At 53.4% G+C, this 13,536-nt stretch overlaps 1 protein-coding gene across 5 annotated transcripts in view; it reads left to right on the forward strand.

Annotated features, from left to right (window-relative positions):
* The window catches only part of MEGF6 (multiple EGF like domains 6), a 96,023-nt gene that overhangs the window by 67,318 nt on the left and 15,169 nt on the right, over nucleotides 1-13,536 (forward strand). For all 5 annotated transcript variants that reach the window (XM_050982314.1, XM_050982315.1, XM_030231176.2 and 2 more), the window contains 12 exons: nucleotides 367-504; nucleotides 1,062-1,184; nucleotides 1,942-2,064; nucleotides 2,781-2,948; nucleotides 4,482-4,613; nucleotides 4,710-4,838; nucleotides 6,833-6,961; nucleotides 7,046-7,180; nucleotides 8,819-8,953; nucleotides 11,260-11,385; nucleotides 12,282-12,413; nucleotides 13,001-13,129. In XM_050982314.1, the coding sequence (XP_050838271.1) occupies nucleotides 367-504; nucleotides 1,062-1,184; nucleotides 1,942-2,064; nucleotides 2,781-2,948; nucleotides 4,482-4,613; nucleotides 4,710-4,838; nucleotides 6,833-6,961; nucleotides 7,046-7,180; nucleotides 8,819-8,953; nucleotides 11,260-11,385; nucleotides 12,282-12,413; nucleotides 13,001-13,129 (1,599 nt within the window). The remainder of the gene's footprint in view (nucleotides 1-366; nucleotides 505-1,061; nucleotides 1,185-1,941; nucleotides 2,065-2,780; nucleotides 2,949-4,481; nucleotides 4,614-4,709; nucleotides 4,839-6,832; nucleotides 6,962-7,045; nucleotides 7,181-8,818; nucleotides 8,954-11,259; nucleotides 11,386-12,281; nucleotides 12,414-13,000; nucleotides 13,130-13,536) is intronic.

The raw sequence follows: 13,536 nt of genomic DNA on the forward strand, positions 1-13,536 counted from the left end.
CTTTGCTGTGTTCTGCTGCTCCCATTTCTGCCTGGCACCAGAACAACTCTGCTCTGAGGCTGAGCCAACTTTTGGTTGGCAGCACACGCTGCTGCTTGGCAGGAGTGGGAGCAGTTTCATCCTCAGCCTGTTCATCCCAGAGACTGTCCAGAGCCTGCTCCGCTGAGAGGCTGCGTGAGATCCAGAGGTTTCTTTTTATACCTCCCAGCCCAGCAGTGGCCTCTGTGCTGAGCTATTTCCATCCTTTCCCACTGCAGATCCCCCTCCTCAGCAGGGATGCAGTGCCAGGAGCTGGTGGGGGCAGGCAGGGGCCAGCTGTGTGTGCAGCTGTGTCCCACAGGATCCTAACCAGGCTGCCTTTTCCAGGGATAGAGATGGAGATTGTGAACAGCTGTGAGACCAACAATGGGGGCTGTTCCCACATGTGCCACCACACCAGCTCTGGCCCAGTCTGCACCTGTAACTTTGGCTTTAGGCTGGAAGAGGACCAGAAGTCGTGCACTGGTAAGGAGCAGGAAAAGGCCACACCTTGATTTCCATCCCAGGTAATTGTGAGGATCCCTCTCGGAATCTTAGGTCAGGATCCCTCTTGGCTACTTCAGACAGGATAAAGAGGATAGAAACTGATGGAAAGTGAGAGCAGATGAAATATTGCTCTGCTCAGAGATATCCCCAGACTTCCCTCAGGATATACTTGGACAGCACTTGTGACTTGGACAGTAATTATGACTTCCAAACTAATTAGTTTCTCCTGCATTAAACTGCCCCAAGCAGGAGCCAGTCAGCTGGAATCACCCTGCTTGTAAGGACACAAAACCTGTAACCACCATCCCCAGCTGGGAATCACAATGAGCTTCACCCAAGGACTCAGGATTCCTCCCTGGATGGGGAGGACGATCTGTTAACACAAACTCCCTGATTTCAGGAGGAACCGAAATTCTGAATTCTGGCTCAGCTTTTGGCAGCAGACCAGTAAAAGCTCCCCAGAACTAGTCAGGGAGCAGGGTAACAGCTCCTGCCACCACTCTGCAGTGCATTAACCCCCTTTGTTTCCCATTTAGATATCAATGAGTGTGACACGGGCTCTCACTGCTGTCAGCAAGACTGTTACAACTACCCTGGGGGCTACGAGTGCTCCTGCCACGCTGGGTACAGGCTCAGCACGGATGGCTGTGGCTGTGACGGTGAGTGCCAGCACCTCCCTGGGCTCCAGGCAGGGCCAGGGACACACAGGGTCCCTCTACTTCTAATTAGCCTGTTGTCACTCTCCTCAGCTTGTTTAGTGCTGGGCAGCTGGGTTCTAACCCCTGTGCTAAGCCCAGCCCAAGTGGAGAGGATTTTTGAGCACATCAAGGTCAGACTGTGCTAACTCAGAGTGAGCTGGCTCAGGCTTGACCCCATTAATTCACAGAAACCATTTGATGTTCAGCCCCTGAGGGCAACACTGCCCATCACTTTCACCCAGGGGATAAAGAGAAATAACAGTGTCTGTACAAAACACAGCCAAGACGGTGACTAATGAAGCTTTTAATTAGGAGAACAAGAAATTGTCCTACCTGGTTGCCAACAGCCAGGCATTTCTTCCAGTTTCTCCCAGCTCCTACCAGTTTTCCTGCCAGCTTTCTGATGAGTCACCTTCCCAACAGAAAGAATGTGGGGAAAAATCCCCCTAATAATTGTTCTCACTTCCAAAGCTCTCAACATTTCCCAGGGGAAGGAGCCAAACACACCCACCTGTTCCTGCACAGTTAATAATGGATGGGAACTGAAGCCCAGCACGTTTTTTATTGAAACCCAGGCATCCCTAATCCCTGAAGTGGTTTAACTCCATTTTTAGAGCTGATGGCTTCACACATTTAGCAGAGAGGATGCCACCAGCCTATTTCTGCTGCACAGCCCTGTCACTGCTCCTGTCCCACTGGGGTGTCCCCTGTTTTGTAGATGTGAATGAGTGCTCTGCAAACAACGGTGGGTGTGAACACACGTGCCAAAACCTGCCGGGCTCCTTCCAGTGTGGCTGTGACATTGGGCACAAGCTGGATGAAGACAGAAGGAGCTGCATCTGTAAGTGCCTCGTCCCAGCTGCCTCAGGCTGGGCAGTGGGTCCCTCCTCTGCCTCCTGTCCGAGCCAGGAGCACACAGATTGGAGCTCCTTAGCCCTGCACCTCACCTCTTTCAGCTCCCTCACAGACCTGAGCTGTGGCAGTGCCTCAGCCCAGCCCTGGAGAGCTTTCCCAGACAGGACCAGTGCTGTTTCAGCCTGGTTCACAGCACTGGCCAGAGAAGTGCAGGGAGTTGTGGCACAGCTCCACCTCCAACAGCTACACAGCCTGCAGTGTTAAACACTGCCTCCATGCTCAACACAGAGCCAGAGCCCCTTCCACAGTCACCAGCCCCTACAGCTTTTCCTTGTAACAAATAATAGATTATTTATCTATAGCAGTGCAGAGATCTTGAGGTCACACACTTGACCTGGGCCAAAAAATCCTTGAACAAACAACCTGGGAAAGCTTTAGAGGTGTCAAAACAGGGCAGGATCAGCGCTGCAAGCTGAGAACTGCAGAGTTCTGGTTTCCCTTTGCTGCTACAGAGGTCCTGTCCCACTGTCCCTGCTCCCAGAGACCCTGCAGAGGTCCTGTCCCACCTTTCACCTGTCCCACTGTTCACCTGTCCCACTGTCCCCTCCCAGAGACCCTGCAGGGGTCCTGTCCCCCTGCTCACCCCCCAAAGTCCTTGTCTCGTTCCCGCTGTGACGCTGTCCCCTCTGTCCCTGCTCCCAGCCCTCGAGGACACAGTGGAGGCCCTGGATGGCCGGCGCCCCGTCATCCGCCCCATCCCTCACGTGGCCATCCTGCGGGACGAGCTCACCCAGCTCTTCAGCGATGACTACGAGGAGGAGGAGGAGGAGCTGGAAGCACGAGGGGAGCACACGCTGTCGGAGAAGTTCGGTGGGCATTGCGCAGCCGCGGTCGGGGCCGTGCTTTGGTTGGAACTTGTGAGAGCCTGAATGAGGGATGTGGGACTCCAGGGGCTCACCAAAATGCAGTTTGTTACATCCAAGGTGTCACATCAGCCCAGGGTCATGGGTGACAAAGCTGTGCCTACAGCTGTCAGCTCCAGCTGCAGGCAGGCCTGGAAACCCTTTAATTTTGGTTACATTGCTTTATATACTTTTCTTTGCTGAGCATCTTCATGCAGTAGAACCAATCTATACCTTTACTTTTACCTATAGCCTATCATAACTACTGTAATTACCATATTCATGTTACTGTTCTCCAATCACTAAAAGTTAGTACATTACAGTTTAAGCTAGAAGTTGTTTTTCAGTTTTCTTGCAGTGGAAAATTCTGAGACCTTTTTTCTACTTGCAACATTTGCTGACTTGCTTGCCTGTGCTCTCTCTCTGCTTGGTAAAAACATCTTCTTGTTTGAGGTGGGTTTATCCTTTGCTCTAAGCCATACAAACCCTTCTAACTAACATCCCCTTTGCCTTCTTGGTTATCCAGTAAGACTGGCTCAGCAATTCTTTTCTTCTATATCAAAACTTGCTTCCATTTCTATTCCTTCATCAGACTCTACATTCAAAACTCTTTCTGCCAAGCACACATACCTGTGAGACTCTTGTCAAACTTTCATCCTTCCCAACAGAACTCTTCAGGAATGATGGTGCAGGCTGGGCTTAATTGTTTGGTGAGCACAGCAAGCCTGTTGAATATTTGTTTGGTGTTTAGCTCTTTTGCAGTTCTCTTGGTTTGGAAAGACGGATGTCTGCTAAGGAAGGCAGGAGCCTCCCCTGAAATGGAAAAATGTAAACCCCCTCCCTCCAAATTGTTATGAATTTGAAATTAAGGGGGGCTCTCAGGCAAAAATATGGGAGTAGGAATAACAGTTCTTTAATAGGGGAAGAAAAATAAACAATTCACTAAACCAAAACAACACTGCCAGAGTCAGAAAACAACCTGACACCCTGTGGGTCAGGGTGCTGGCAGCAGTCCCACTGGAATTGTGGCTCAGCCCTCCTGCAGTGCCAGGGCTGGTTCTGCTGGAGCAGGGATCCTGGAGAAAGGTGCACTCTGCCTCTGAAGGTCCAGGGGAAGAGGCAGCTGCTGCTTTTCTGGGAAATCCAGTGAAGAAGCTGTCTTGCTGTCCCAGGATCTCAGATTATATCTGGGTAGGAGTACCTGGCTCCTCCCTCTGGGCTCACACCTCCCAGTGGGATGCTGTAGTTCTTATCAGCCATGCAGTGACATTCAGTAGCCTGTTATCAGCAGATGTCTCCCAGAGGGTGGATTGTTTGTGGAGGAGATAAAGAAAACTGCCCAACTAACAGAAGACAACTGCCACACCTCTAACAGATGGCAAATAGAATATACACATTGCCTTGCAATCTGAACAGCAGCCTCCACATGGGGGGGCTCCAAACTGCCCAGGGTGCTGCAGCAGCCTCGGGGTGTTCTCACCCGTGGTGCCTCTCGTTGCAGTCTGCCTGGAGCACACCTTTGGCCCTGACTGCAGCCTGACCTGCGATGACTGCCAGAACGGAGCCACCTGCAGCGCCGAGGGCAGCGGCTGCCTCTGCGCGGCCGGCTGGACCGGCGTGCTCTGCAACCAGAGTGAGTGCAGCTCTGTCCTCTGCTCCAGGCTGTGCTCTGGGGGCAGCCCTGCGAGGCTGTGGCCGGGCTGAGCCTCATCTTCCTCTCCCTCCCCAGCTTGCCCAGCCGGCACCTTCGGCAGCAACTGCAGCCAGAGCTGCCGGTGCCAGAACGGCGGCACCTGCGACCCTGCCAGCGGTGCCTGCCGGTGCCCGCCCGGCGTGGCTGGAGAGCTCTGCCAGGACGGTGAGTGCAGCATCCCCTCACCCTCTCTGTGCTGCTGGGGGCCATCCCTGGCCTCCTCTTTCCTGCAGAGATTTGCCATCACTTGGTGTGGTGATGGATTTTCCCCAGCCGGCTCCTGCGCCAAGAGGAGAGGGCTGTTCCCAGAAAAGCTTTCTGGGCTGTTCCCTGAAAGCAGCACAGGCTGGGATACAGCTGTAGGGCTTAAACTCTGTGGCACAGGTTGGTGAGTGTCCAGAGCAGGAGCAAGGATAAGAGAGAGGTCTTCAGATTGGTTTCCAAAAGGATTTGTTCCATGGAAGGGTCAGGGACCAAAGGCACAGAAGGTGGATGTGTAGGGGTTTTAATGGGGGCAGTTTTAAGGGGAGGGCATAAATCAGCAGCTAATTGGAGATATCCTGGTCAGGGGTGAAGGGCAGAGCTCACAAAAGCATCTTCCAATGAGAGAGGTAGGGGAGGGCTTTGGGTCACATGGACTAATGGGATATTGAACTTTAAGGGATTTCTGAAAAGGAATTCCAGGCAGGGGGTTGGCATCAGTTAGGATTGACAGGGATCTCAGAATAGATTGACAGTGAGGTGGGAGGGTGTAATTTGGACCAAAGCATTACCTTGGACAATAACAGAACATACCATTAGGAGTAAAAACACACCACAACAATCACTGGATAAATGGCTGGTCTGGCCATCCCTGGTGCCACTCTCAGATGGGTTTCTCTGAAACCTGGAAGTGTTTCCTGTGGGGTTCCCTCCTTCTGTAGCTGCTCATCAGCAGCATCTTTCAGCTCTCTTGTTGAACCATCCCAGAGAGAGCAGCTTGAGCACACTCCTGTTCCAAGTCCATCAGCCACTGAGTCTTGTGTGGAAAAATGTCATTTTAAACAGCAAAAGGAGTGCTAAATGGCACTCTTCCTCCACAAAACAGCGCTTCAGGTGTTCTGTGTTTGCACTCAAAGACCTTTGCAGTCCCTGTTCACTGCTCATCCATGACTGGGGGCAGAGATCTCTGTTTCATGGGGCATTCAGTGGCAGACACTGAAAGAATGAAAGAATGAAAGAATGTCAACCCCACCATTTCCATGGTTGATTTCTGTGGAAACCGTGGAAGTATTTTCCACCCAAAGCATTGGAAAGCTGTGACAGCAGTAGTTACCCAAAGTACCCAGAGTACCCAAAGGAGGTGTCACTGCTCATTTCTTGCTCCCAAAGGGTTAAAATTTGGGGGACATAATTTGAAAACCAGAAAGAGGAAGACAATCAGAGATTCAGACAAAAGGACTTCAGTCACATGTTGGAAGCATATGGGAGCTATTACTGAAGGAGGAGAGTGAAGCAGAATGCAAATGAACACAAGAGATACCCAGACCTCTTCTTTCTGTAGGAAGGAGGTGATTGAGGGGGACAGAGAGAAAACAGGAAGGTAAAATGAAAATAAACAATGCAGAATTGCTCTGTTGTCCCAAGGTGGCATTTCCTCTGCTCCTCTGTTCCTAGGGACAAGGCACGTGCTGCTGGGCAGCTGCTGGCCAGAGCACTCTGCTGACACAGCCTGTCTGCCATGTGCTTCCAATATCAAGGTCTTTAGCATAACAGAGAAAAAACAATAATTTTATTCACTTAATAGTGCAAATATCCCTGTGGCTTTTCAACAGGAGCAGCCTCGTGGGTTGCTTTCTCACGGAGGACAGCCTTGACCTCTCAGAGCCCTGTGGGTGGATTATTTCTGTCCCAGCCAGCAGAGTTGCTGGTGACAGTGAGTGCAGAGCAGATGGGTGCCCTGGAGCACCACAAAGTGACATCCCCTGTGACACTGCACAGCTGATTTGGAGCTGGTGCAGGGAATCTGATCTCTCTCCCCCTGGCTGCATCCCTTCCCTCATTGCATCCCTGCTCCTGTTCCCAGAACTGAACACAGCTCTGTTTTGGTGTGTTTCTCTCAATTAAAACGACCTGCTGAAACTGGCTCATCTTCCCAGGAAACCTCTCTCTGTTCCCAGGGTGCCCCAAGGGATTTTACGGGAAGCACTGCAGGAAGAAGTGCAACTGTGCCAACCGGGGTCACTGCCATCGGATCTACGGCGCCTGCCTGTGCGATCCCGGCTTGTACGGCCGGTTCTGCCACCTGGGTACGCTCGGATTACCCCGAATCCCAGCCTTTCTGGGAAGGAGCTCTCTGCCCCTGGCTGACCAGCTCTTCCCTCTCCCTGCAGCGTGCCCCAAGTGGGTGTTTGGGGCTGGATGCTCGGAGGAGTGTCAGTGCCTGCAGCGCAACTCGCGGGACTGCGACGCCAGGGACGGCTCCTGCCGCTGCAAACCCGGCTACCGCGGCCAGCGCTGCCAGGACAGTGAGTGGGGCACATGGTCACACGTCCAGCTGGCTTGGGAGACACCTCTGAGGCCATCAAACCCAACCCATGAGCCAACAGCACCTTGGCACCCCGACCTGGATGAGCTGAGTGCCACATCCAGGCTTTTCTGGAACACCTCCAGGGATGGTGACTCCACCACTTCCCTGGGCAGCAATTCCAATGCCCAGTCACCCTTTCAGTGAAGAATTTCTTCTTAATCAGCCCATTCCAATGTCCAGTCACCCTTTCAGTGAAGAATTTCTTCCTAATGTCCCACCTAAACCTCCCCTGGTGCAGCTTAAGGCTGTGTGCTCTTGTTTCTGATCCCCCCTGGCTGCACCCTCCTGTCAGGGAGTTGTAGAGAGTGGTAAGATCTCCCCTGAGCCTTCTTTCTTCCAGGCTCAACAACCCCAGTTCCCTCAGCTGCTCCTCACAGGACTTGTGCTCCAGACCCCTCCCCAGCCTTGTTGCCCTTCTCTGGACACGCTCCAGCTCCTCCATGTCCTTCCTAAACTGGGGGCCCAGAACTGGACACAGTCCTCGAGGTGCTGCCCAGCCAGTGCTGAGCACAGGGGAAGAATCACTGCCCTGCTCCTGCTGGCCACACCATTCCTGAGCCAGGCCAGGAGCCATTGGCCTTCTTGGCCACCTGGGCACACTGCTGGCTCATGTCCAGTTGCTGTCCATCAGTGCCCCCAGGTCCCTTTCTTCCTGTCACTCTGTCCCCAGCCTGTAGCCCTGCAGGGATTGTTGTGACCAAAGTGCAGGACCCAGCACTTGGACTTGTTAATCCTCATATCCCTGGATTTATCCCATCTATCCAGCATGTCCAGGTCCCTCTGCAGAGCCCTCCCTCCCTTCAGCAGATCCATGCTCACACTGGTGTCATTCTGTCCCCACGAATCCCCCAGAATCCCTCCCCCTTTCTCCTCCCATGGCCTCCTTCCCCCATTAATTTCCTCAGGAGAAAGCTCTGCTTGCTTTCCACCCTCCCAGGCTCTCTCACCTCTTGCTCACTCAGGAGCATGGCCATGCTCACACTCAGCCACGTTCAGTGGTCAGCAGGAGCTGTGGGGTGGGTGGGGACAGCTGTGACAGGGATGGTGGGACAGCTGTGACAGTGGATGGTGGGGACAGCTGTGACAGGGATGATGGGACAGCTGTGACAGGGATGGTGGGGACAGCTGTGATAGGGATGATGGGACAGCTGTGACAGTGGATGATGGGACAGCTGTGACAGTGGATGGTGGGACAGCTGTGACAGGGATGATGGGACAGCTGTGACAGGGATGATGGGACAGCTGTGACAGGGATGGTGGGACAGCTGTGATAGGGATGATGGGACAGCTGTGACAGTGGATGGTGGGACAGCTGTGATAGTGGGTGGTAGGACAGCTGTGACAGTGGATGGTGGGACAGCTGTGACAGTGGATGGTGGGACAGCTGTGACAGTGGATGGTGGGACAGCTGTGTTAGTGGATGATGAGACAGCTGTGTTAGGGATGGTGGGACAGCTGTGACAGGGGTGGTAGGACAGCTGTGACAGTGGGTGGTGGAACTTGGAAGGGTGCTCAGCACCCAGGGGGCAAGGAGTCATTTCAGAGCTTCTTTCTCTCTAATTCTGGCTGTTCACAGGCTGTGACCCTGGCTATTATGGGGATGGCTGCAGGAAGAAGTGCAGCTGCTCTCCAGGAGTGCCCTGTGACCCTGTCACTGGGGAGTGTCACAAGGAGTGTCCCCCAGGCTACCACGGCGAGCACTGTGACCAAGGTAAGGCAGGGCTGTGTGTGCTGGAAACTCAGCAGTCCTCAGCACTTTGCTTCACAAAACGACACAAAAGCACTTCCAGAACCCCTGAGAGCCCCAGCCCACTGCAGGTGATCTGATGGGTGGCCAGCAGAGACTTCAGGGGACACAGGAGCTGCCATCCACAGGTCTCTGTGAGATGCTGCTGCCTCTTTAAAGTGGGAGAGAGAATTCCTGGTGGAAAATGAGCCTGATTCACAAAAGGAGAACAAGGTCTCTCTTCACCCTGCCCCTGGACATCTCTGTGTGGGTAGATGGAGGTGATTGGGATCTAATTATCTTTCCCTGGCCTTGATGTCTTTTCCCTTCCAGGCAATCCCTGCCCAGCACAACATTATCACATTTTCTGCTCTGTTCTCTATTTTTTGTTGAAAACTTTGTTTCATCTGCAAGTGCAAAGGAGTATTTTACATTTAATTTACACGAGGATTCAAACTTCTGCCTCTGTATGAGCCTCCTAGAGCAGTTTTGTGCTCTTCCATGCAGGGCCAGTTGATGGGATGGTGACTGGGCTGCCCAGCTCTGTGTATGTCTAACTGTGTCAAACACTCTGAGGGTGCAGATTTCAAGATTCTGGGGGTGGTTTGTGTGCCAGAGAGCTTCACTTTGGGCAGACAAAGGTGCTTTGAGAGAACCTAAAGGCAGTGAGTCATTGGCCCGAGGTGATGATTACAAAATATGAACGCAGTGTTTGGAAAAGCATAAGTTCTGCCAACCACAGAGCTGAGTGGCGACTGAAAAGTCAACCCACTCCTGCTCTTGTGAGGCTGGGGCCTCCTGAACCCACTTCAGCTGGTTGGGACCTGCAGAAAATGCAAAAAGTTGGGCACTTGGAGACAGACTGCAGCAGCAGAAGGCGCTGCATGGAGAGGTTGGAAGTGGCCAGCATCTGGATTTGGATTGGAGCATCCCGGGGGTTTCTGCACTAACTGATGTTCAGCCAAGCACTGCTTCACCCCAGCCCAGAAGCTGCAACCATCAGCCTCATTATCTGCCAGCAAAGGGTGGTGGTGCAGAGCCCCATCTCTGACAGAACCAGAGCTGCAGAAAGCAGCAAAAACCCCAATGCAATTGCTCCCATAGTGCTGGAAGGAGAGGTGGGAGCAGCTCCTGCAGGGCTGTGCTCCCTGGCAGGGTCTGAGAGCCCTGAGCCCCCCGTGTGGGGGGCTGCTGTGGCCCCTGGAGCCCCTGGAGCCTTGTCAGGCTGGGTGCTCCCGCTCAGGATATTTTTAAAAAGGGTAAGAAAGGAGCTGAAGGCTGTAGGGGGGAGTCACAGGAAATAACACAAATATTTGTATAGAAATAGTAGGCTCTTGGCTGTTGTTCGGATCTGGAAATTATTAAAGGGTGAAGACAAACATCTGCCATCAATTAGCAAAGAGGAGGAATAACAAAAACTCCACTGTGTCGCTGGAAACGGAGGCGCTGCGTTTCCTCCGCGGTTTGTCAGTGCCCGTGTGCTCCCCTCTGCTGAAGCTTTTCAGAACATTGGCTTTGCTGAGCCTGGAGCTCTCATGGGGGACCCAGAGAGGATTTAGGGATCTTTGCTCTGGGGCCCTCAGTTTGCACGTCAGCAGCTCGTTGCTAAATTGTGGCATGGGGTGCAAAGATCAAAGCGAGCTGGGATCAGCAGAACCACGCTGGCATCCAGAGCAGAGGGATGGAAAAACACTTCTTCCTCCTGTGCATGAGGATGTTTCTTCTTTCCTGCTTTCCATCTGTGTCCTGCTGCAAACCTGGCTGCTTCTTAAAATCCTGGTGCTCAGATCCTGGAGGCATTCAGCCAGGGAGGTAAAAACCCTCAGAGCACCTTGGAAAAGCCAAGGGGTGGTTTGGTGTGGGGCTGTCCTGCACCCCAGCCCAGAGACAGCAGGGTGGCTTGGGCAGAGTCCTTGTCCAAAGACTGCAGATCAGTTTGGCCTCAGTTTTTGGGGATGTGAGTGGTCACTCTTGCACAAAGAAATCCTTGTTGAAAGGACACACAGCAGGCAGACAGACCAGGGCAATGCTGGAGGTGACCAGAGTGGCTCACAGAGGGGTCACACCCAGACTCACAGAATCACTGATGTTGGAAAAGACCTCCAAGATCACCAAGTCCAACCTTTGAGCAAACACCACCATGCCCACCAAACCGTGAGCACAGGTGGGAACCTCTCACAGCTGTGGGAACCCCCCAAAACCCAGAGGCTCTTTCAGCCTGCAGGGCCAGGTTGGTAAAATGCTCTTGGATATCTTGGGGGGGATGTTCTGACCCTGCTGTTCTCCTACAGAGTGCCCTGAGGGGACATTTGGGCCAGGCTGTCAGCATCCCTGTGCCTGTGGAGAAGCATCCTGTGACAGGAGCACGGGGCAGTGCCACTGCCCACCTGGCTGGACAGGACACGACTGTGCCCAAGGTGAGCACGGGCAGCAGAACACCCAGGGATTTCAGTGTGGAGGGAGGGATTTAGGTGTAGACCTCTTGCTTTTCTTTTACTAAAACTCATTTTGAAAACACCCACTGCAGTTAGAATCATCTTTGTGGAAAATTAGAGAAAATTGCAGCTTTTGATGGCGAGTCTTAAACAACATGATGGAAAAGATGAAGATTTTTTTGTTGTTGTTGCAGTTCTCAGTGTAGAAGAGGAACCTTTCTTTATTGATGCATGTTTTTAATTGCCTTCACCAGATTACTCTTTAACTGCTGGAAAACTAGAGAGTCTGAAATTGAAAGGTTTTGCATGATTCTGCAGTATTGCAGCAGCTGGAAGGTATTAGTCACATAGAGATGTCCTGCTCCTAAGAGTTTGGCTGAGCAATGAAACTACGTGTGCACAGTGCTTACCATACATTTCAAGCTGCCTTTTTTCCAGGCCCTGGAGCAGCTTAGGAGCAGTTGGAGAAGGATTCTTGCCCTGGTTTTAGCAGTTTAGCCTTTTGCTCCTTCTTTGCAGCTCCCAGTGGGTCGTGGAGCAGTGACTGATGTGCTGTCCATGGTGTGACGGCAGCTGTGGAGCCCCTGTGCCAGCAGCACCATTTCCCACTGAGGAGCTCTTGGAGCTCCCTGCAAGTGGCTGCAAATCCAAAATTGGCATGAAAATGCTGGAGTGAGCTCAGAATAGCACTTAGAGAGTGCCTGTGGAGCAGGCAGGGCCACGCTGTGCTCGCTGGTAGCCACGTGCTGTGAACAAAATCCACGTCTCACATGAGCACAGCACTGCTGGCCAGAGGGAGCCCAAAAGGTCTCACATTTCCCTCTGCCACCTCAGCTCTGATCCCTGTGCTGTGTGTTCTCTGTCTGCTCACACTCCAGCCTGCCCTGAGGGTCTCTGGGGGCCGGGCTGCCAGGAGATCTGCCCTGATTGTGCCAACAATGCCAGCTGTGACCACGCCACCGGAGCCTGTCTGTGCCCACCTGGCTACACCGGGCAGCGCTGCCAGGATGGTGAGTGCAGGATGGTGAGAGCAGGATGGTGAGTGCAGGATGGGATGGGCAGGATGGTGAGAGCAGGATGGTGAGTGCAGGATGGGATGGACAGGATGGTGAGTGCAGGATGGTGAGTGCAGGATGGGATGGGCAGGATGGTGAGTGCAGGATGGTGAGTGCAGGATGGTGAGTGCAGGATGGTGAGTGCAGGCTGGGATGGGCAGGATGGTGAGTGCAGGCTGGGATGGGCAGGATGGTGAGTGCAGGCTCATCTCCAGCGGGAATGGGGTTATCTCAGCTGAGCTGGAGCATCTGCTGGAGCATGCAGTGACCCACCAAGCAGTGCCACGCTCAGCACTGTGCACATCTCTGTTCCCTCACTCGTTGGGGTGCAGCCTGGGGACTTCAAAGTCCCTCTAGCCCCATCTCCACTGTAGTAACTTCTGCAGCAGGAGAAAAGAAGGAAAGATGCCGAGCCCCTTGTCCCGTTCAGCCCCTGCACTCGGGGTGTGAGAGCTCTGCCGGAGCACCGCGGTACCCAGCGGCTCCGCCCAGAGCCGGGATTCCAGCAGCCACCTGCAGTCCCTCCCTGTTTCCCTTGGCAGTGTGTCCGCCCGGCTGGTTCGGCCCCGCCTGCCAGCTGAGCTGCAGCTGTGGCAACGAGGGACATTGCCATCCGGTGACGGGGACGTGCAGCTGCCCGCCTGGCTGGACGGGGCACCACTGCCAGCGAGGTACAGCACCTGTGCTCTGCCACCCTGGCCCGTGCCAAGCTATGCTGCCGTCGCTCCATTCTCGTCTTCCTGCAGGAAATCCCCGGCAGGTTTCTTCTGCTTCTGCCAGGGAAATCTCTCTGAAATCCTTTTGGTTTCTTTGCTGTGTCTGGTGCTGGCAGTGCCTCTGGTCTCTCTGCTGTCTCTCTGGTCTTCATTGGCTGAGCAATGACACTATGTGTGCACAGTACCATACATTTCCAGCTGCCTTTTTTCCAGGCCCTGGAGCAGCTTAGGACCAGTTGGAGAAGGATTCTTGCCCTGGTTTTAGCAGTTTAGCCTTTTGCTCCTTCTGGGAGCCACTCATTCCTGGGCCACTCTGACCCACGCCATCTCTCCATTCTCATTTTCATGCAGGAAATCCCTGG

The sequence above is a fragment of the Serinus canaria genome, chromosome 21 (assembly GCF_022539315.1).
Source record: "Serinus canaria isolate serCan28SL12 chromosome 21, serCan2020, whole genome shotgun sequence".
Lineage (NCBI taxonomy): Eukaryota > Metazoa > Chordata > Aves > Passeriformes > Fringillidae > Serinus > Serinus canaria.